We start from the raw sequence: 24,187 nt of genomic DNA on the forward strand, positions 1-24,187 counted from the left end.
CAGAGTCCGCTTTCCCATTCATTAGCGGACGTGTTCTGGAGGGCACTTCGCAGCACAGCTCTGTCTCCCTGCATCAGGCAGGAGCAGCACATCCCAAGGGACACGCTTAACTGTGCCCATAAGCGATATTTATACAGATGCAGCAGCCAACGAGTTACAGGTTTTGGGACAATAAAGGTCACGCCCCAGTTGTCAGTCCAGAAAGGTCTAAAAGTTATTTCTCCCTCCTTGGTTGCACCCCAGAAGTCTCGCAGATGAGCCTGTCTGACTTCATCCACCCATCTCCGCACACAAAGGGGAACAACGCTTGCTGACAAGGGCCCTGCATTTAAACTGGAGATCCAGGCAATTCTGTTTGGCACCAACAGGCAAAGCATCTCACACCCTCTTACCGCATGGCTCAAATTTAGAGCCGCTGTACGCGCTCTGGGACCTATGAAAAGGTACCCGTTCGCAGCTCAGACTGCCGGGGCCCACACATGCTCAGTGATCTCCAAAGCCTCCCACGGCGCAGGGTGTTACTGTGTAGACATGTGCCGACTGAACGCTGGCTGTAGTGCAAGGTGTGCTCCATTTATACCCACCCGCCCTTCGCTCCAGTTGATACCCCCTGCTCTAAATATGGTCTGTTAAGAACACTGGGCCCAGCTGATAGCAATAAGTGCTATATAAGCAATATCCTCGCTTCATCCTGCCCCCTGATTTAAATGGGCTGTACAATTACACTCTGCTCACAAATTAACCGCATTAAGGTAACAAGCTCCAACACAAACCCTATTTACAGCTCTTGCCAGCCTCCAAGACGCCTGTAATTGTATCTGCAACCTCTCATCTGGGGCCTTCGTGCAGAAGGACGCTTTCACGCCATGCGCTGCATGTTCAGACCTCTTCTTTGAAAGCATTAATTTATTCTCAGGTCATGTCCATTGCGGATTTAATAATGCAGGATCTTCTACTGAGCTAGGCAATTAATTGTAATTAAACATATGTAGCTTGGCTGAACTGCAAGGAGAGGGGGAGGCAACCAGCTAAGTCAAAGAGCGAAGGGGAGCTATTTAGGGTTTTCCAAGCGGGTCTAACTCAGTCGCGAAACCGAGCGAAGAGGAACACATGCTGGATGGCAGGGAAAGCTCCCAGGGATGATATCTACTCAGCTGTAGCAGTCTCTTGAGCAAAGTGGTGGGAGCCCTATCAACTGAGTAATTTGAAACAAGACAGGATGAAGCACTAGAGGGCTTATTGTGGGCAAAGCCATTCTACACTGGCCCCCCTTCACCCTCAAGACGATGATTTAGATGGAATCACATCGGTGTTGCCGCCTCCTAACTTCCACCATCGGCCTGTGCGCAGGGCTCCCGCCGTACGTCTGGCTTTGCATGCGGTCTGTGTAACGGCTCCAGGTGAAGTGTCCTCGTCTCTCCTCCTTCGGGACAACTGAGCTTGAGCGAGTCTGCTTCTGGCTAGAAAGGCCCGGCCTGGGGAGTTCAGCAAGAGGCAGCACCACCCTGCAGTTTGCCAATCAGGACTCCTGGGTTCCATCCATGGAGCCTGCCACTGGGGCAAGTCAGAGCACATTTCTGCATCTCAGCTCCCCCTTCTGTAAAACACATCCTGCCCCAGAGTGCTGGGAAGGTTAGTTAGCTAATGTTCATAAAGTGCTGCTATTATTATTATTATTATAATTATAATTATTATAATAATGATAATAATTAAGACCTGGAGACACAAAGGGCATTCTGGTTGCCAAATTCCTTCCCTTCTAAGTGCATCATTATCTTCATCACATTGCTCAGGGCTCTCAGAGGAATCCAGAGTAGCAAAGAACGAACTGTCCACTCCAGCTATGCTCTTCTGTCGGCTCACAGCTAGAAGGGGCAAAGGTTGCCTACAATCCGCCTTCCTAACCACGGCATCAAACCCTCATTTGGGTGTGAATCCTGCTGGATCGGGACCAAAATGGTATTTATTCCCTGAGCCTCGGAAAACAACCTTCTTGATAGGTTATCAAAAGCCACCAAGCTCGAGAAATCTATTTCAACAGCGTCTTCCATACACTATCACGGCACCACCGTGTACACACACCACACGGCCCTTTGCTGCATTCTTTGTCTCTACATTTTGCTGCTACCAAGGCAGCATCATCACCTCCTTCCCTCTGTGCAACCAGCTCCTGATTCTTGCAACTTTTATATCCACCGGCGTGGAAGTTGCTGTTCAAAATCGTAGAACCATGGGCTCTATGCCTAGGAGGCCATGCAGGCTTGGAGTGGGGTAAGGTGTGTGTCACAGAGCGAGCTTCCTCTGGGAATCAGAGAAAGCAAAATTTAGGGGTCAGAGATTTTAGGGAATGTATCAAGTTTCTTCAATTTTAGCTTCGGTGCAGAAGGGTCACTCACAAATACCCACCCCCCCCTTCCCCATTAGGGCAGGCTAATGGCAAGATGCTAACTCCAAGCTGTCCCACGTATTTCCAGTCATTTCCCACATGCTCGTTTTATTCAGCACAGCAGGTTTAATCCACATCCTTAGAAACTTATGTCTGGCGGAGGGGTGAGGGGGAGGGAGGGGAAAGAAGCCATACAAGTAAACTCATGAATAAGGATGATTAAGGCCAACCAGCTTGTTTTGCAACAGAGCCAACAACCCATGGGGATGGCATAGCCACCTATCTGGTGGTGGTACTCCGTTTCCAGGATTGTAAATTACCAGAGGCCACAGTCTTTAATCATAGCCCCAGTTCAGTAAGAAGCTGTGGGGAAGAGACAGTGTAAAACCCAAGCAAAGCTATTGACTGCATTGATTTAACCGTGGCGGAACCTGCTGCTGCTGCAATCAAAGACTCTTTGGAGGCAGACAGAGAGAGGCTTTCAGGGTTGATGTGAAGGAAAAAAAAGAGCAAACTCTGCAAGTGTTTAGTGAAATCCAGTTAACACCATTAGCATGAGTGCATTTTTAAAATGGAGCCTTTAAGGTGATTTGCTCTTTTGGATCTAGCTCAGATGGGTAGGGACCAAACGTAGTTTTTCTCTGGCCAGTTTGCGATGAACTGGTGGGTCCCTGAGCTGAAGCACCAACTTGGATGCAGCTAGGAGAAAGTAGTTCGTTTTGGGTTCCTGAAAATGAGCGCTGCGCGGCTTTTCAAATGGAGACAGACAGCTGGGTCAGCCTGGAGAGGCGGAGAGCCACAGGCACAAGTGTTTTGCCCATTTAGGGCTTGCAGACATGGGGTAGCCTCTTGGCAGAGAAGATGGATGTGACGGGGTGTGCTACACAGCCTATGACCGCTCCCTTCATGCGACATTAAAATGTCGACAGTCTTTGCTGCATCAGACTGCCATGTGCAACATGCACGAGTGCAACCACCACACACACAAATAGGCATTTGACCACACAATTTTTTTTTTGCACAGGCAACTGCACATGTGCAAATGCTAGGCGTCACTCATGTTGGCCTTGGTCACCAAGAGCTTTTTAACACAGAACAAACTGGCTGGGTAAAAATGAATTAGGCCTCCTTTCAAACTAGAGCAGGCAAACTGTGCAACACACTCACTTGCCACTCCCACCTGGCCTCCGGCAACTGGCCTGTGCCTGCATCAGCTATGCCCACCTGGCCTCAGGCATTAGCATCCACCTTTCCTTGAGATTAAATTGGTGATTCGAGAGCAACAAGCCCATAAAACAATCCTGCAGAACGGTGTTACTGACCCTCCAGTGTGAAACGCCTGATTGAGTCTCCAGCCGGACATGATTTGGAGCGCTGTAGAACGCTGGCTGCTCTTCTAGGCTCCTCATTCACTTGCCCTTTTGATACCTTCACCCACTTTTCACACGCACAATGAGATAGAGGAACGCTGAAGTCGATCCCAAAACAGCGGTTTTCCTTGAAACCTCAGTGTCGGGCTCGACAGCCCTGGAAACAGCCTCTCTTCTCAGCCCCACACAACAGGAACGGCCTGGACAACAGCTTGCCTTACCCCATTCCCGTATGTGCTTCAACCCTGACCGCAAGGACGAATTCGAAGGACAAAAGGGGACCTCGCCCTCCATAGCTCTGGGCCTCTCTGCTAAAGGTCAACAGCAAGCGGGGAGGAGCCAGGAGGAAGTTGTGGTGATGGGTGCTGCCATGTGGGCCGCTGTCCACTAGCTACCTGCACTCTGACCCCCACACTCCCTCTAAGCCGGCACGGGCTGGCCACCATTAGATCTGAACAAGTGAGCTGCATGCCCACAGTTCTATACCCTGTTACCAGTCCGGAGCCAGCCAGCAGACATTAGAAGACAATCTACTGACAGCTGTAACGATGCTAATTGCCTGCTGCTTTCTGAATGGTAACGTATAATTAACTCTGGGTATGAAGTGCAGGGAACATGGACAATGACAACACTTGTTCAATCTGGGGCCCTATGTATTGTCGGGATCTGTCCGCAGTTTATGTTCGGAGATCCTTCAAGCCTGAGATTTTGTTAATTACCGGCCAAGCACTGCAAATTTCCCTGTCAATTCAACAGGATATTTCTTAGCTTCTCTTTCATGGGACTCCAGAACAAACCCGATCTCTATAGACTGACCAATCTTTTGCTATTAACAAGGGTTTCTACGCTCTGTCCCTTGGTCTCGTTACTTCGTCCTAATAGGCATTTTCAGCGTATTCAACTGCCATTATTGCCAGTAGAGTGGAGAGAGTAAACCTTCCCTCCCCCAGGTCCGTTCTAATCAGGGGATTTGTCACAAACAAGGCAATTTTCTTTTTCTCCAGCCAGGAATTAGCAAAATGAACCTTACTGAAGGAGGCAGATCAAAAGAGAACTTCCTAGCAGAAGAGAAAGCGATTCAATTAAAAATAAAGATACACACACAAACACAAAGCCAAGATATTGCCTTGCAACCAGAGTAGGTAGATAATATTTCTTCTGGGCTTTTATTGGTTTCTTCTGTGCTCTTTTGCTTAGGTCTCTGAAATTTGGATTCCTCAGTTGCTAGCTTTTATTTTAAAAACAGTCCCACATACAGCAGGAAACTGGCCAGACACAATCGCTCTTTTAAAGACTGTTTTACCCTGAACAATGAACCAGTCCATGAAGGTGGCGGACCCAAAAGTACAGGATTATGTAGTCTGTATATAATTAAAGGAAAAAACAGCATTAAAAGAAGATTTGTGGGCTCATCTAAACCCTTCGTGGCAAATGTTTGAAATTCAGCTTACTACGTCTGTCCTTAGTTCACCTTGTGTCTGTTGAGCAGATGCAGCTCTCTCTGTTAGGTCTCTGAAGAACACAGTGAAGCAAGTTAAGGACAGAATAGAAGCTTTATTGTTACCACCACAGTGGATTTAAGGCAGACACTTTGAGACATACAGGCAAATAATTTAAAACCAGAATTCAAGAATTTTTTAAAAGTTGTAACCTAACAGAAATATGAATTAAATTCCTCCCCTTCACATGCACCCCCCCTCAAAAAAAAAAATTGGTGAGAACAAGTTTTTGATTCATATTTAAGCATTCCACAACAGTGGCTGTAACACAAATATCGCAGCACTGGGCACAAGAACTTGACTATTTTCATTCTCCAAGATTAATTCAACATAAAAAAAAAAAAAAAAAAATCACCCAGCCTCAACAACAAAAAAGGAAGTTAGGATTTTAAGAATGTTCAGTTTTAATAATTAAGAAAAATGTTAAAATCTGGTTTTTGACTTTAGAGCATCCACTTTATGTTTTCCACATCTAAACATATCCATGTATTCTTGTGTCGTGCCACAGATCAAAGGCACCATCTTTAAAACTCTCCCAGTGAAACTATCACAGTTTTTCTTTAAACAAATCCTTATCAGCTGATTGTTTAAGCTATTGTATTGTATGCCTTCAGCAGAACTATTGGCCTAAATTGAAAACTGCAGAACTGGAATGGGATTAATCACATATAGGTTATGTGGTTCAGTTCCTCAGAAAACTCAGTGGCTAGATCAGACCAGTTCCAAAAGCCAAGATCAGAAAACCGTTATGTAGTCAAGGCCACCTCAGTCTTCTTGGTTTCTCTCTTCAATTTTGCTCCAAAATACTCATCACAAATTTTAACTGAAACCATAACAAATTAGAGGCAAACCCAGGAGCCAGCTGCTGCAACTGGTTCCGTACAGTCGGACCCCTGAGCCCCACTGATGACTAGGCAGTCTTCCAGCTGAACAAATCTAGTTGCAGAATCTAGCCCCAGGTCTCCAGACTCCCAGTCACCTGTTCTAATTGCTAGATCGCACTGCATCTTCACTGGCCAAAAAGCACTTAGACATGTTTGGACAGAAGGTACTAAGTAAACACTAACACTAGGAGAGAGAACAAGGATAGTCAGTAGTAGCAGGGAAGGGGAAAACAGGATCATGTTCTCTCTTTTTAACCACACGAACATAGTTTAAAACAGTACAATCTGCCCCACTGTGGATGAACTTCCGACCTATACATGTACAGGAAGAGGAATAACTATACCAGCATAAGATACCATCATATTGGTATAACTGCATCCACATTAACTTTTACCAATATAACTATTCAGATTAGAAAAAAAAACAAAACAAAACCCTCTTTTCTCCACCATAATAGTTACACTGGTACAACTCTCAAGCATAAACCAGGTCCTAGGCGTAGGAACCAACTTCTGCCCTCCTTTTGGCTCTATATTAGAGATGTAAACAGAAAACTCATAAGAAAATGCTATTTTGCACAGGGTAATATGGTCACATGTTTTCTTTGCCATAAAATTTAATTGCTATTCTTAAAGTAATGAAAACATTTGACAACAGAGAGAAAAGACAGAGCCAAGGACTGAGGGGGAATTGCAGACAGACAGGCTATAAAGTCTCCAGAGTTTCCACATTGTTACTTTCCACTGTTACTCATCATGTAAATATAAAACTTTAGTGGCAGGGACAATAATAACGAAAACAAATTAATTAACTCCATTCAGACACAAAATGAAATGTCATGGGAACATAACAACCCTTCTACCTCCCAGACCTCAGAACCAGCCAAGTTGCTGCAAAAAATATTTTGAACTTGGTGTGTATTTTGCTACAACAATTGCCAGCCAAGGATCAAATTCACAGAGCTGGTAGCGCTCAGAGTTCCTTTTGTCCAAAGAGTCCAGTGATTGGTCTAAGAGAAAACAAGAACACAGAAGAAAAATATATTTCCCATGGAAATGGGACTTATTGTCACCCACCTACTCAGAGTTAAACAGGCGTTGAGAAAAATTACCCATTTTAAAGGGCCAACACTTTACATATAAAGGACTATTGATATTAGCCTGCAAGAGATCCAGAAACCAGATGTTCAACCTTCTGTGATATTAGTGTACTTCCACTATTGGAGAAAGAAGAAAAATAATCCCTATGTTGCACCATTACCGTAGCAAGCTTAGAGGTCTCTGTTGTGATTCAAGGAGAAGTGATCGCTTCGGAAAGGTGGAAACTAAACTATGAAAGGAAGTTAAGAAAAGGCACAGGAGAGGAATAAATAAAGCTCGGAGACTATCAGTGAGAGAGACCACTTGCTTCCTCCATTGTGAGGCTGGTAAAGTAAGTATTAGACAAGGGAGATTACTCTACCCTGCGTTTTGTTACAGAAAAAACTAAACAAGCAAGCAGTGTAGATCTTTTGAGTTAGGCCGGCTTGTAAACATGGAATGACTGGCGAGGAGTTATCTACTTCAGGTACAGGGCCTCTAAACAAAACCGCCAGCAGAACGATCACATGCCGTCCTATCTAACCCCCATCTGGGTAATGACATTCTCCTGCCCAAACCGCACCAGGAGTTTTAATTGGATAGCTTTATTATTAATTATTTGCCCGGTGGTAACAGCCAAAGGTTCCAATCCTAAGTGGGTGCTGTATGAACACACAGGAAGACATGGCCTCTGCTCTAAAGGGCTTATTGTCTTATTGATTCACTTTCTGTTCTAAGCGGTCATGAACTTCAGCAAGAGCTGTTACATGTTCAGTGCATTCCACACCAGAGCAGCCTGTGAAGTGCCTTATAAATGCAAGATCCCATGCAACTGATTCTGACATATCTGGGGTTTTGCGGGACATGGGACGATCAACCCACCTGTGACAGAGTGCTGGGAGGTAACTCCCTAGCCATCCCTCTGTCATGCCAGCCCCAGCTAACTAAGGTGCATTAGAGCTGGTTAGGAGGACCCATACCGATTAGGGAATGGGAGACAGCTGTCCATCTAATCAGGCTGCAAAGTTGCTTGTACCTGATTAGCGGATAGGAGGCAGCTGCCAGGCTGACTAAGGCTGGCTTAGATGTTGGCCAGGGGAAGGAAAGGTGGAGTTCAGGGGTGTGAAAAGGTTTTATGTCTCTCACAGAGAGCAAAGAAGTCCCAGAGGCTGGGCATTGCATGAAGATGGTGGATGCGTAAAGGCACTGTAAACAAACTGCACCGGTGACTGCTAAACCAGAGGGTCTTCGAGTCCTTTGTGAACTAGAGGGTAGCCGAAGCGGAGGGGCTTGGGTGGAGAACCCGTACATGTGGGGGCTTGGGTGGAGAACCCGTACATGTGGGGGCTTGGCTGGGGCCGTTCCAGCCAGCACGAGCGTTGGTGGCCCGGAGATGGAGGAGGAGACCCTGAAATGGCTGGTGAAGCTGCAGAAGGAAATGGGGAAGGCTGGGCAAAGCCTGACCAGATGGAAAGGCAGGCCTTGCTTCCCTGGCAGGCTGACCAGCAAAAAAGCCTGCAGGACTTGATAAGGGAACAGGCCAGTGTCCAACAGCAGCTTGTGCAGAAAGTGTTGAGTCCCGTGATGGAGGACAGCACCCGGGCATTGGGATTATGCAATATGGCACCTTTGAGCAGGTAGCCACAGCAGCAGGATGGGATAGGGCGAGCTGGGCCCTGCGACTAGCTCTTTACCTGGTGGGTGGAGCACAAGCAGCCAATAGGGCCCTAAGGGAGGGATAGGCTCGAGACTATGAGGCGGTGAAGTCCCCCATCCTGGACTGGGTCGGGCTGTCCTCGGAGAGATACCGCCAGAAGTTTCGGTCAACGAGGTGGACGGGGCGTTTGCCCAAAGGTTGATGGATTGGGCCTCCCGCTGGCTGAGGCCTGCCACCCAGATGGTGGAGGAGATTATGGACGCAGTGGTCCTAGAACAGTTTTTACAGGGCCTCCCCAGGAACGTGCGGGTGGGTGTTAGGCGACACCATCCTAGCATGGTAGAGGCGGCCATGAAGCTGGCTGAAGAATACAGGGAGGCGGATATCCCTAGAAAAACAGCAGGTCCTATCTAGAGGCTGGGGAGAGGCCTAAAGAGCCCCTGCCCAGAAGGGGACCAGGGAAGAGAGGGGAGGGCAGTCACGAACTCCCACGGGGGCCCGAGCAATGGTGTGTTGGCCAAGTGGCCAACACAGGACATAAAAACCAAGACTGTCCGAACATGGACTGTGGACTGGCAAAGTTCTGGGGCTGGACTTATGTAAAGGGGAGGGAGGAGGTGAGGAGACTGCCCACCGTCCCCGTGAGGTTGGGGAGGAAACCCCGAAGGGGTCGGGCGGACATGGCCTCCACCTGCTCTCTTGTGCGAAAGGGACTGGTGAAGCTGCGGAGGGTGGTCCCCAGACCGAAGCTGGACCTGAAATGTGTGCATGGAGACACGAAACAGCACCCAATGGCCCAGGTGCCCCTTGAGGTTCGGGGCACCCATTTCCGTGGAAGCGGGTCGGCGTAGTGGAGGGGCCGCCTTACCCAGCAGTGGTGGGTGCTGACTGGAACTCCCCAAAACAGAACGGGGATGGGGGGAGGAACACCTCAGGGGAAAATCCATGGGAATCCCATGCGGAGGGGGTAGAAACCCTTAGGGCACAAGGCCCCAATTCAGAAAGAACCCTTAGATAGCGAGAACGGAGTCAAGAAGGAAAGAAAAGCCCCCAAGAGCCTGGGGCGGGGAAAGAGAGAGGTACGGGGGGAGGGCCCAACCCAGGCCATGTAATGGAGTTAACAGAGCCAATGGAACCCCGCCCAGAGCAACCCCAAGGGGGAGAGCCCCAGACCCCGCCTGATGGACCCAGGAGGAGGTAGGGGCCGACCAGGATCCCTGGCCGGAAGGCACGAGGGAGCATGACGGGGGGCGGCCGTGGGGTTGTGAGTGATGCGAGGACCTGTGGGTGGGGGCAGATCTATGGGGGTGCACCGCCCAGCGTGGGTTTTGTGGGTGGGGGATAAGTGAACCTTGTACTGGGGAACCTGAGGGTCACCCGAAGGAGGAAGGGGGAATCCCCCGTAGGGACCCTTCCAGTAGAGGGAGGAGGGGAAGCGGAAGAAGGGACCCGCTAAACCAGAGGGTCTTTGAGTCCTTTGTGAGCTAGAGAGTGGCTGAAATGGAGGGGCTGCGGCGGAGAACCCTTGCACCACCAAAAACTGGAAATCCATGTTTAACATCTTGCATTTTGGGATGTCATTTGCATGGATTTACAGAGGTAAATAGTACCAAAGATACTCTTTGATTAGCGAACCCCCATTTTCATGAGAAAACAAACTGAGTGTTTATAAACTGGTCAACCTCTGACCCACACACCCTGCCTTGTTGTGCAGCTCAGAGGCATCTAGGTAGGTCTCTTAAAGAGGTGGAGAAAAGGAGCATCCAGTTCTAAGCAGGAAGGATTTGCCAGCAGGATTGAGATATAAAACACCCCTCATGTATTGGCAGAAATGTTGCTTGCTGACATGAGCATATACTAATGCTGGAGAGAAAAACAAAGACACACAGAGACAAGGAAGAAGGGAGGTTATCAAGTAAAATTGCAAAAGAGAGACAGAGTAGAGAGCTGATAAGGGAGAAAGATATAGGATGGTTGCTACAAGCACAGGGCTAAATTCTACTGTTGGTTACGACCGTGAGTCAGTAGTGTTAATGTGGACTTTATACCTATGTTCCTGGGAGCCGAATCTGACTCCTACTCTGTAAAAGACTTGAGGGTAAGGAGTAAGACCTGTATGGAGTAAAGATGCTCCAAAAATGTATGTCAGTATTATTATTACTATAATAAACAGAAAACAAAAATAAAGGATCCAGGATTTCACAGTCATTTACTGACATAATGATCAAGAAAATGAAGGAGATGGTTTGTTTGTGGCTTTTTCCTTCTTCTAAAGATTATAAAGTTCAGCAAAGCAGTTTGGAGAAGCAGGAAGGGGGAGGGAGGGAAGGATATTTTGCAACAAAGCCTTGAACAAAGTTCCTCCACAGCTGTAGGCACTGAGTTGGAAGGAAGAAAAAAAGTCCTCTGAAAAAGCAAGGAATTCTGCAGAGACAGCAGTATCTCCCAAAGGTCAGGCAGGAATAAAAAGTGGGACAGGAGGGAGTGAATTTGCCAGGACAAAGCGAGGAGGGGCCAGCTATAAATACGTTATTTATCCACACTCAACACAAAAAGTGCCTGTATAGCTGCCCGAAAGAAGTTTCCTTTCATAAAACCTAGATTTCAAAATTCTCATCCACTTTTATCTATTCATACGAAAAAGCCTTTTATACGGGTAAAATCTGAGGCAAAGCATTTCCCTATCTTTGAGAAAGTTATACATTATAAAGTTATAAAGGATAATTTATACAAGGAAACAAAGAAAAAATAAGCAGAATACTCCTTTATCTTCCCAAACAGAAATCTTTCATTTTATTTAAAGCTGATTTTTTTTTAAATTTCAGTTGAGAGAGATTTTAGTATTAGTGTCAGCTGACAGCACTGGAGACTAACTTCATCTGATAATTCAGTAATTAACACCAGTGCCGCCTATTCCCCCGACTGCCTTGTCAACATATTTCAACCCAGTCCTGGAAAGACCCTCTCTGGGGTGAAAAGTTATTTTGTGCCCCATTTAATTCTTGGCTTCTCTGCAGAGACTGCCAGTGAGAGGGCTGATTATGAATAGTATTATGGTAGTGCCCACGGTGCGCTGGGCACTTTCCATGCACACAGGAAGACGCAGTCTCAGCCATGATGAGCTCACAGTCTGAGCACACCAGCAACCTATGAAAGGAGGCAGGTGGGCAAGACAGCTAAAACATACAGCCCGAGCCTTTTTAAAAATCAGTATCAACTACCCCCAAGTGTGCCTATCTAGCTATTATTTGTTAGCCAATTTCTTATAATCATCACAATCGAAGTGGGTCTTGGGGAGGGATATGGAGGAGGATTGGGGAGTGGCCTTATGGACTAGTCTAGGATGAGGTAGAGAAAAGTGCAGACAGTTGTGGGAGGATAATGACAATTACGGGGATGTTTTTGCTGATGCAGATGCTGGTCTACTAGGAAATGGACGGGAACCCACCAACCAGTTACATAAAGGACACACCAGAGTCATTACGCAGCAATTCTCAATCACTGCAGACCTTGGCTGCTTTCAACCCGGCAACCTAGATGTGACCAGCCAACATCTGGCATCAATGATTACAGAGCTGCCCGAGATCTCCCCCCACACACTATACCCCTGCCAAAAAATCCCATTTGATTTGAGATTCTCCAGGAAGCAGGCAAACTGTATGCAAGCACCAGGAACGAAAAGCTGGGCACCTGGTTTAACAATAATGCTCTGTACTGCCATTGGGATTGGGACTGGATGCCTTGCTACCTGTAGCATGACCCAAGAGTACTGCAGAAGCTACAGGCTCAGTTGCTTTTGGAAAAGGACTTCTCTTCTGGTAGTCATTCCTCCCTCTATGGTGTGAGCAACGTGCTACATCACCTAGGAGAGCTCTGGTCCCAATTGCTCACCCTCTGGTTTACTTTCAAAGGTCGAGAGGGGAAACAATCTGATCAATTACAATTGTTCGTCTGTTTGTGAAGACCTGTAGGAGCCAGCAATGTAACAGGGTAGCCCATTTCTGTCCTTCATGGATGCTGAATACCCAGACTGGCCGACGATTGCCAACAGACAACTGGGGCAGCTTAGATCTCAGTGCAAAGCCTGCAGTTCACATTTGCTTCTGCAATGTGCAGTTCGTGACCGCAAACAAAGATAAGGGCTTTCATTAGTTCTTGATGAATGAACACAACCCCATTGGAAACGGTGCGTCCCGGCTGCTAGAGGAGTGGTGTGCTCAGGTGGTTTTTGGGACAGATATTGCAACCACACGCACTATCTTTGCGTGACCGTACTGTAATAAGTTTACAAATGATTTACGTATCCCTGTGGGCCAGGGATCACATGCAACTCGGAGGGGCCGGTTCATTAGGTAACTGGGAGGGTTACCACAGCCCCTGCCAGGAACTAAAAACAGTGGAAGGCAATTAAGGCAAATCACTCAGCTTGTAAACCTCTCCAGAGAGGTACCACTCCCGGGGAAGGCTTTTATATACTGGTTCAGACTGGGTTTTCCAGAGACCAACCTTAGTCATTAAAAAGGCTGACCTTAAACTGATTCGGGGCCTTCTTTCTGACCCAGCAAACGGACAGAACGACCTGTCCAATGGTGGGGCACCAACCTGGTGGAAGGATTTAAAAGACTTGGGGCTGCTAGGGCTCCATAAAGTTGATGGGTGACACTTAGTGAGTTTTTAGCATGCATACAGGATCATGTATTGTTTTTGTATGCTTTCTCTGTAATGCTTTTACCCTAAAAACGAATGTGTTTTGTATTGTGAAGTCTGGCTGGTAAGCGCTATACGCTGTTGTAAACCATGGAGAAAGGTTAACCACAGGGGCTGGATGCTGATGGGGAAATCACAGTAAGGTGCAAAGGGACTGTAGGCCTAAACACCCAGTCTGGAAGGAGAGAGACGCGGGTCTCTGCCCAAGGGAAGTGGTGACTGGGATCCTGAAACTTAAGTGGGTATCCTTGCAGAAGGTGGGGGGGTGAGGGGGAGGTCAAAGGTGCAGTTAAACTGAAACTGTGACAGTTATACAACCCGTTTAAGGGAATTTCTGCTCTCTTCTGAACTAAACATGTATCTGGGCGACAGCAGACTCCACACTAGCTCTGGGGAGGTTTTAAATATTTGAATATATATATTTTAAAAGTCTTGGAGACAGAAAGCTGGCATTCAGTGCAACAATGACTTACAGCAGGTCCCTGCCCGGACCAGAATCCCCATTTCACATAGGAGCTGTAAGTTAACTAGGACTTTCTCTTCCTCTTATTCCAATAAAGTCTGTTCTTATCACTTCCATTGAACTAAGCAGAGGGTCAATTATCCACATGATCACTAGGGTGTCTCTCACACACTGTCTAACAAGTCAGAGCTATAGAAATATCATTAGCCTTTAGATGTTCCAATCTTTTATCATTCAGACTCTCCCCTGGGCTCTCTGATTCCATTCAGAATTACATCCTTCCCTTTTCAAGTTACCCAATAACACCTGGCTGAAGAGATCAAGATAAGAAGATGGACGCACTGTTATGTAATAGCCATTATTTGGAGTTTTGGTCAAATTAAACAGGGAAACAAATTAACCAATGACTGAATTAAGTGGAAGATGCCTTGCATGGGGGAATACTCATGTGTATCATTAACATAAATTCCAGCAATCCCTTTATAGATGTAAAATATGACAGCTTATACATAGACAAACCCATATACACCTCATCACACACTCACTCTCCTTAATAAAGAGACTTCTGGAAATGTCACTCAAGCACCCAGGAAGGGAGCAGACTCTTGTATTGCATTTGTGATAGCTTCTAATCTAAACACACCTTGTATAATTTTTTCTAGGAACAGACAAATTCTCTAGAGTAATTAATATTTCTGGGCCCATAGAATCATCTGAAGGTCACTTTAGTATATTATGTTTTTTAAAAACAAATAAAAATATTCTGGAGGTGAGAGGATATTCTGAAAGCTGTTCAGCCAATAGCTATAATACCCTGAGAGGCAGAGGGGAAGGAGACTGGATTATGATCTTAGTATCAATATTAATTTATTTGTATTACTCTACTGTCTAGATACATCCTGAAATTTGCAAGACAGTCTTGCAGCCTATAAGCCTGACCCTCAGGACAATGAAAAAAAATCCTGAATTTATTTTTAGCGTCACAAAAAGCCCAAACTGAATCATCAGCATGTGTTTTTCGAAACAATATGGCGACTGCGATTTCATGATGGAACAACAAGACAAAAATGTTGTTCCACAACTGGCAGAAAGTCAACCCTGATCTTTCCCAAGGCAAGAGATGTAAGCAACTCCATTATCAGTTATTTGGCAAAAAAACTAATTTAGTCGCATGAAGACTGACAGAGGAGGAAATAACCCATCCTTATCATATAAATCTAGGTGTGAAGGTACCACTGCTTAGTATGAGCACTAGGAGTTGAGGTGTTTGTTTTTAAGATAGTGGAGGGAGTTCAGTTAAGGTTGCACCATAGCAGATAAAACTCTTCTTTGAGACAGGTGGTTATGTGCATTGCTGATTACATCTATTAACATTAAAAAACCAACCAAAGAACCCATCAGGGGCAAACAAGAAATAATTGGCAGGACTTAGAAAACCCAGGAGTCCCAACTTCCAGCCCCTGGCTCTAACCACTAGCGTGCACTCTGTCCCTCAGCAAAAATAGGAGACATACTCACCTTTCCCAAGCTGCACAAAACCAAGGATGATGATCAAAGCAAGAGCCAAGAGTTTTGCCGCTGCAAATGCATCCTGGACGCGGGTGGCTGCTTTCACGCTGTAACAATTCACTGCTGTGAGTAACACTAAAGAGAAAGAGATAAAAAGAGACAAGTCAGTTTGCACTGCAACGAGTCTTTAGAACACAAAACATACCGTGGGACTTCTCACCGGCCTTCACTTTCTGTTAAAATGTAATAAACACAAATTGCTTCTTGAAAGAAAGAAAGAAAGAAAAAAAGAAAGAAAGAAAACACAGAGTTGAACTGTGACCATCTTAGGACCCTCTGCTTTCTAAAGACTTGGTAGAAAATCTCTCTTCTATTATTACAGTATATATTATATTAAGCAGTATTCCTATGTTATTTAATGTAGTATAATCCCTCCATATTATCTACAAAGTCAGAGATCTCTAGCCCCTGAGAATACTTACCTGACCCCAGGTATGCATACTCCCTGGAGTATATTATTCCGTATAAGTCAAAGGTTTGCCATATTTTAACTAACATGTTTTGACCTGTGCAGGACAGGGACTAATAATAAGATACAATTGTCTTGGGCTGAATTCCTTCCCCTTCCTGTTTCTTGTCTGATGTCTTCAAGAAGGTGGTCTCTACAGATTACAACTCTTTAGAGCAGGGACATGCTCCCTTACATGGGGATATGCTACATAATAATAGTAGTACTAACTGTACTTCTATTGGCTTGAATACCTCCAATATCAACCCCATTACTCCTAAGGTCAAGCCAGAGTGGGAATCACCACGGAAAAAACAGACTCCGGGAGCTATTTCTAGCGTTGATATATTACCTGTATTACAACAGCACTCAACTGAAATTGAGGCCACATTGTGCTGGACACTGTACAAACCCCACAGGAAGAGAGACAACCCTTGCCCTGATGTGTTTGAAGTCTAAACAAACAAGACAAATGCAGGGTGTAAGAAAACAGAGAAGCAACTTGTGCAGAGTCGCAATGCAGGTAAGTGGCAGAGCTGAGAAGAGAAATCAGGCCTCCTGACTCCCAGATCAGCGCACTGACCACTAGACCACACGGCCTCCATCTAAAAGCACAAGCTGTTTTGCCACCATCAATGTGCAAAGAGGCTGCTCGCTAACAAAACCTTTTAAGACAGTAAGTGATCAGAAGATCCCACCAGTTTTCATCCCATGGTCATGCTCCTTGTCCAGCTCCCACCTCCTGCTGGGGAGATGGACAAGTAGCACCAGATGAAACCAGGTTAATGGTGAGCTGTATACCAGGCAGCAGCCCACTGTCCATTCTATAGAACACTCCTCTGTTTGAACCCACGTCTAAGCACATCACCTCTCTCCAATTCACAGACACATAATGCTGACACCACGGCTCCTTCTGCTTGGTGCAGGCCTGGATCTAGGCAGCCCCTGCGTTGTCTCTGGGGCAGCCGATCTTGTTGATGGTTTTCCTGAGCCATGATTTTGCACGGGGGTTAGTTCTGATCCTCTCGTGTGTGGGCTGCAGTGTATATTTTTAGTCTTCAGAAGCCAGACGAGTTTTCTAACAAGACAACACAGGAGGAAGTCCGCCAAGCGAGGTGGTATATATTCCAGGACGGATCAGAATAGACTCCAGCCTACTGTACATTCCAATGCAGGGCTGTCACTGGTTTACTTTTTGCAACAGGCAGCTGCCCACCCACCACAAAGCAAACACGTCCCCTCTCAAATACTGTCGGCACAACCTGGTTTCACAGAATCTTCAGCCAGAGTCAAACGTCCACCATTTCCCCAAGATATACAACATACCCTTCGTCTGTTCACTTCCCAGTTACCCCGCTAGTGCTGTGGGCAGGACTGGCATGATTTTGGAGGCAGGGGGTGGAAGAGAGTGAGTATGGGCTCCAGGTTCACACACACACACCAGCTTTCCCTGCAGTGCGATTAGAAAGTAAAAGGAGAGACCGCAAACAGGAGTGGCTGTCAGCACCAGGTCCTAGCCCTTAAGACACACAGCACTGCACGCTGGCGCCCTGACCACTACGCGGCACTCACTGGTTTTCCCAGGCTGTGGAAAGGAAGGGAGGGGCACGTGCTTATACACAGATAGGAGGCAACCAGGGAAAGCCCTGGTGCTCAGCACAGGATTATGTTTTCGCACCACCAAGCAGAATTGTATTTCATTGTTCACAGAAGACCATCACATTTTTCCCCTCTTTCCACTGTCCACTTTGATGGACTCAAGGCAACACAGCCAATCACAGACAAAGCCTTCCCCCACGTGGCTGGGATGGCTTTCAGGGCTCAGGTGGTCCGACCCCTCCAACTCAATGTCTTGTTGATCAGCTCTTCTTCCACCCACCCAATGATGGGCTTCAGCACCCGGTCCCATTTCAGAGGTGGGGAGATTTGATGGGCAGACGGTAAACCCGCGAGCAAGTTGGTATTTTCCGCAGAGCTTTTTAAAAGAAAGATTTGATTATTCTCTTAGGTCAGTATTCTGCTCACCTCCTCCCCCTTCCTCGCCTCCTAACTGGTCAGCGACCCCAGTCAGCTCCCGGCACTCAGCCCGGGCAGAGAAATCCATAGGGGCTGGCACCCAAGAGCACAGAGAGGCAAGATCCCATCTAACAACAACAACCCTAATGGAGGAAGGCAGCACGACCAGCAGCTGGATTGCTTCGCAGTAGCGCCTAGACCCCTCAAGAAGGGATCTGGGCCCCAATGTGCTAGACATTATAGACCTTTGGCAAAGATGGTCTCTTCTCCACACAGCTACTTTGTGCTGTGAACAGTCTTACTGAGCCTTCTTCCCAGAGCAGGTCAGAGTTTACATCCCCAGGCAGAGCAGACACAGCATGGGCCTGATGCTTGCATGCGTTGGAGGAGGCTTTCCATTTGCAAATACTGGGGGGAAGGCTCGTTTGCTTTTCTTTGTGAGAGGGAAGGAGGAGGGGTCATAAGGGCAGAGATCCTGAATAGCAGAGTCACCCATGGCCTTCCAGCCTGTACATTAAAGTGATTAAAAAGCTGATTTTCCTCCTCTGGTCATCTGAAATAGCCATCTCAGGGAGGGTGCAGAAAGTTTAGCCATACAGCAACTGCTGAGATCGCACAAATTGCGAGACACATTTGTGCAGGGAGTGGCTATTAGACCGTGCAATCGTGCGTGCCAGCCAGTGTTTGAACAAGCTGGAAACCTGAACCTCAGTATCTAGGTACCCCAAACAGGCAGAATCACACCCGTGAAACCTCCAAACTGTGTTATGTGATTGTCTATAAGCCAGCTAGTAGTAATTTTCCTCTGCCTAAGGACTTACAGCCATGGGTCTCCCACAGTTAGCTAAGCCTTGCAGACACCCTATAAGGCAATAAAGAGAGGAAAAGCTGATCTAAGTGGGGCAGGGAGGGAGGAGAAAACACACACACACACACACCACACACACACACCACACACACACACCACACACAGAGAATTAACATTTTGCTTTTAATTTGTTAGTTAGTTAGCTAATTTGTTAGTTCCTGACTTGCATTTGATGGGTCTAAACAGCCATCTGTTAAAGCCATTGCATTACTCTGCCTACGAATATCACGCTCAGAACATATGCCCAGTGGAAAGCACGTTCAAGGTGTTACATGGGTACCATGCGTCCAGAGCTAAGCATATAACTTGTGGTGCTGTGTGAATGTAGAGGTGCTTCCCCAGGCACAACCAGTAATTGACTCAGGTTTCCTGGACATCTCTGGGTGCAGGGAGGGGCCCTCAGTCAGCATATGACATCAACATGAATGAATGAATGAATGAATGAATGAATCACCACAGTGAGTGGATTTCCTGGTGACTCACAGCACAGCCAAGCAAGACGGGACAACGATTGCATAATTCATTCAGACAGCAGGAAGAGCTCATTGTAGCCACAGCCTCTCCGGGACACTGGTCAGTACTAGAAGTTTTAATGCACAAACTCTACCCACCCAAGGACAGCAACAGAAGTTTGCCAGGAGCTTGAAGGCTGAACCAAATTCGTGTAAAACAGAGCAGATCACAGCCACCCTTGTGCAGCCTTTTACCAAGGGTCGTGGTGGGTTATTCTGGGCAGTTCTCTGGCCTGTGCTACACAGAGGGTCAGAGCTGATGATCACCGTGATCCCCTTCTGGCCTTGGAATCCATGAACGACAACAGGTCCTAAAATGAAATCCCCATTGCTGCAGCTCTCATGACAATGAGAGGGGTTTCTTTTAAACACTCCAGCTTCTGGAGTCATGGGAGTGAGTAAGAATTTCAGCTTTCACTGAAAAAAACCCACAATTCTGGCCCTCATGGTTGTAAAGAAAAGTATGTAAGCGTGAACCAATGTAGCCTAAAGGCTCAAACCTGAGAAGGCACATTACAAGAACCCAAAATGTGTATATATCATCATTTTAAAGTCAATCTGGTGGTTTTGGGGGGCCCCGACTCAGGAGTTTGACTGGTGGGGGTTTACGACAGGAATGCTCCATCCTGACCCAGAGCTGCTTGGGTCAAGATGGAACATCACATGCGGGACCTCAAGTCTCCCCAAGTGGTTCCTTTGAGGGCAGATGTCGTTTTGCACTGCATCCTACATGGGCTGCACTTTGGCTGACCTGCTTTAACTTGTAGGAGAGAGCATATGACTGGGAACAGAATGCACCGTAGTGAACTGAAAAACCCTTCCTCCGTCCCTCCCAACCACATCCCGTATCACATGGCTCCTTTGCTACATATTGTTCAAGGAGATAGGACATATCACCGTGCCTCATTACAAAACTACCACGTGGTCTGACTTTGAGCCTATTCCGTAGCAAAAGCAGCACTATCAAAGCTCTGCAGGAACACGGCCAGCAGACAGAGCTCCTATCGTTATGCAACAAATGAACATACAGCCTCTGCATCAAAATATTTTCTTAGAAGGGGCACTGTCAAATTAGCCATTTTATAAACTAGCTCTCTGCCTGGGTTGGTTCTTAGGGTGTGTCTACACTAGGGAAAAAGGAATGTTTAAACAAGATCATTAACACACAATAGCTTCCACCTTTTAAAACACAACTCGTAGTGAATTCCGGGGAGAATCTAGCATTCACCTCACCTAGCAAATGTGCTAAAGTACAACCACTAGCCCTGTTTATGTGAGGATTTGAAAACACAAGCTAACGTTTTTAAAACTCGCCTTTAAGCGTCACCCTGTGATCCTGGGCATTAACAGAGAAATTATTTGCATCAGTGCACCAGACTGAGAAATCTCGCATTCTACCCAGCTCACACATTCTATGGGCTGGGGTAAGTCACAACTTCTTTATGCCTCAGTTTCCCATCGGTAAAACAGGAATAATAATACTTGCCCACCGCACAGGGATGCTCCAAAGTTAATGTATGTAAAGTGCTTTCAGTGTTAGAAGTGCTATTCAAAGCGCTAAGTAACACTGTCTCATCTACCAGAGAGACCGACACATTTTAGACACAAGGATATGTCTACACTACCGACAAATATATATATATATATATACACATACATCTGTGGCAGAGAGTCTTAGAGCCTGGGTCAACTGACACAGGCTTATGGGGCTAGCACTACCGTGCTAAAAACAGCTATGTAAAAGTTCCCATTGGGGCTCCCCTCCCTGGGTTTCAGAGGCCAGGCTCCAGCACCAGGGGAAACGTCTGCATTGCTATTTCTGCCCCGTACCACAAGCTCTGCAAGTCAGCTGACCTGGTCTCAGACTTGCTGCCGTGGCATTTTTTCTGCAGTGTAGACGTACCATTAAATAGAACAGCACCTGGATAAGTTTCACTGAGTCTTGAGGACAAATTTCAGTGATGTTCAATTTCACCTGGTAGCTGAACTTTGTGACTTTGTCCTGACCCACAACTACTTCAGATTTTGAGGCAATCTATACCTTCAAGTCAGTGGCACAGGTATGGGCACCCTCATGGCCACAGTATGCCAACATTTTTACGGCTGACCTAGAAAACCGCTTCCTCAAAACTCGTCCCCGAGCACCTCTTCTTTACCTACGCTACATTGATGACATTTTCATCATCTGGACCCACAGGAAAGAATCCTTCGAAGAATTCCACTGGGATTTCAATAATTTCCACCCCACAATCAACCTCAACCTGGACAAATGCACACAAGAAATCCACTTCCTGGACACTACAATACAAATAAAGGATGGTCACATTAATACCACCCTATGCTAAAAACCAACCGACCGCAATACATATCTTCATGCCTCCAGCTTCCATCCTGGACACATTACACGATCCATTGTCTACAGCCAAGCCCTAAGATACAACCGGATTTGCTACAATCCTCAGACAGAGACAAACACCTACAGGATCTCCATAAAACATTCTTAAAACTACAATACCGACCTGGAGAGGTGAAGAAACAAATGTATAGAGCCAGATGGGTACCCAGAAGTTACCTACTACAGGACAGACTCAACAAAGAAAACAACAGAACACCACTGGCCATCACCTACAGCCCCCAGCTAAAATCTCTCCAACACATCATTAAGGATCTACAACCTATCCTAGCAGATGACGCCTCACTCGCTCAAGCCGTGGGAGACAGACCTATCCTTGCTTACAGACAGCCCCCCAAACTGAAACAAATACTCACCAGCAACCGTACACCATACAAGAAGAACACTAACCCAGGAACCTATCCCTGCAACAAACTCTGTTGCCAACTCTGCCCACACATCGACTCTAGTGACACCATCGCAGGTCCTAACCACATTAGCCACACCATACGGAGCTCATTCACCTGCACATCTACTAATGTAATACATGCCATCATGTGCCAGCAATGCCCCTCTGCCATGTACATTGGCCAAACCGGACTATCACTGCGCAAAAGAATAAATGGACATAAATCAGACATAAAAAATGGTAACATCCATAAACTAGTCGGAGAGCACTTCAATCTCCCAGGACACTCTGTAGCTGACTTGAAAGTTGCTATACTTCTACCAAAAAACTTCAAAAACAGACTTCAGCAAGAAACTGCAGAGCTGGAACTGATCTGCAAACATGACACAATCAGACTGGGTCTGAACAGGGACTTGGAATGGTTCTCTCATTACAATAAGTAATTGTCACTGTTCACACATTCTCACCTTTTAATCAATGGTTGTGAATAGGCCTCATCTACTCTAACTGAATGGACTTTATTTACACCTACCCTCCCCATAGTTTTTTCTTACCCTTGCATGTATATATATATATATACATACCTCCTATCTGATTTCTATTTCATGCATCTGACAAAGTGGGTTGCAGCCCACGAAAGCTTATGCCTGCAGAAATCTGTCAGTCTTTAAAGTGCTACAGGACTCTCGTTGTTTTTTCAATTTCTTAGAAGATCACAAGTGGAAAGGGACAGGATTCTTTAATGCCTAAAGGTTTATTCCTTTGATCTGAGGCACAAGGCATCTGAAGCAGGGTTTGAGTGGCAGACATTCCCCCAGGGAAACTTCCATTCCCTTTAATCCCCCACTCAGCAAATATTAAGCTAACCGCGCTATCTGAACAAAGGGGCTGCCCCTCCATTAAAGAGAGTCCTAGCTGGCCACTGCTTTGAGAAGGAGAATTTCAGCCCATGTTGAACGTATAGAGAGAGCTGATCAGTCATATCTCTCTGCAAGAGCTTTACTTAACTGGGGTAACAAGATGCTGCACTTATCTCAAGAGAGGAGAGAAGCATTTTCTTTTAAAAATCCTCCCACCCCCCAGAGGAGAGGATCTGCTCACAAGGATCCATGCACCAACATGGTCACCTCAAGTGTTCTTAAGGGCAGCAGATTCCCCCAAGAGCTGGAGGGCAAGTGGCAGAACACCCTAGAGCCAAAGAATTTCAAGAAGAGAGACAACGATCCTGTGATTAGGATTGAGAGTCAGGGGCTATGGGTTACGTTCCCATCTCTGCCCCAGTCTCCCAGCATGAACTTGGGCAAGTCATTTAATCTGTGCCTCCGTTATCCAGCTGTACAATGGGGATAATACTTTCTTACCTCACATGAAGGGCTGAGGACAAATGCATTAATGTGTGTGATACACAATGATGCGGCCCACAAGCACCTAGCCAGAGCTGACCCCATTGGGAACTAGCTTTTATTAATGAATTCCTTTAAACAGATTCCAGAGGGATTTAAAAAAAAAACAAAAACAAAAAAACAGGATCACCAGATAACAGCATCATGAATAAATTCCTTCAAAAAGGGCTTAAAGAGTATGATAATGCGTAGTCAGCACTGGAGAGCCCACGTGTCAAACGCTCTGGATGTCTGCAGAGCAGAGAATGGGTACATTTAACCTGCAGAGGTGTGGTTCTACCCAAAGCAAACATGACATCGCTTACACTGGCTTGCAGGCAAATGAGGGTAATTGCATCAGAAACACCATGTCCCAGTGCCTTTCCTGAATGCACATCAGCTGCACTGACACACAACTCTTTGGGCGTGGAGGAGTCATACCCAAGAAAATTCATAGTAAGTTGCAGGGAAATATGGGCACTGGATCTGGGCCACAGACCAGAAATCCATAACAGTTAGGACAACTGCAAGGGAATACAGGTGAA

General features: G+C 46.3%; 1 protein-coding gene across 3 annotated transcripts in view; it reads right to left on the bottom strand.

Moving 5' to 3' along the window:
• SLC7A5 (solute carrier family 7 member 5) overlaps window positions 1-24,187 on the bottom strand; it is a 59,864-nt gene that overhangs the window by 23,400 nt on the left and 12,277 nt on the right. For all 3 annotated transcript variants that reach the window (XR_010918366.1, XR_010918365.1, XM_067540217.1), the window contains exon 2: window positions 15,565-15,690. Coding sequence is in view for 1 of the 3 variants with exons in the window: in XM_067540217.1 (XP_067396318.1) it covers window positions 15,565-15,690 (126 nt within the window). In the remaining 2 variants the exon portion in view is untranslated. The remainder of the gene's footprint in view (window positions 1-15,564; window positions 15,691-24,187) is intronic.

Source organism: Emydura macquarii, unplaced genomic scaffold (assembly GCF_026122565.2).
Source record: "Emydura macquarii macquarii isolate MOO-44397 ecotype Brisbane River unplaced genomic scaffold, CSIRO-AGI_Emac_v2 contig_561, whole genome shotgun sequence".
Taxonomy (NCBI): domain Eukaryota; kingdom Metazoa; phylum Chordata; order Testudines; family Chelidae; genus Emydura; species Emydura macquarii.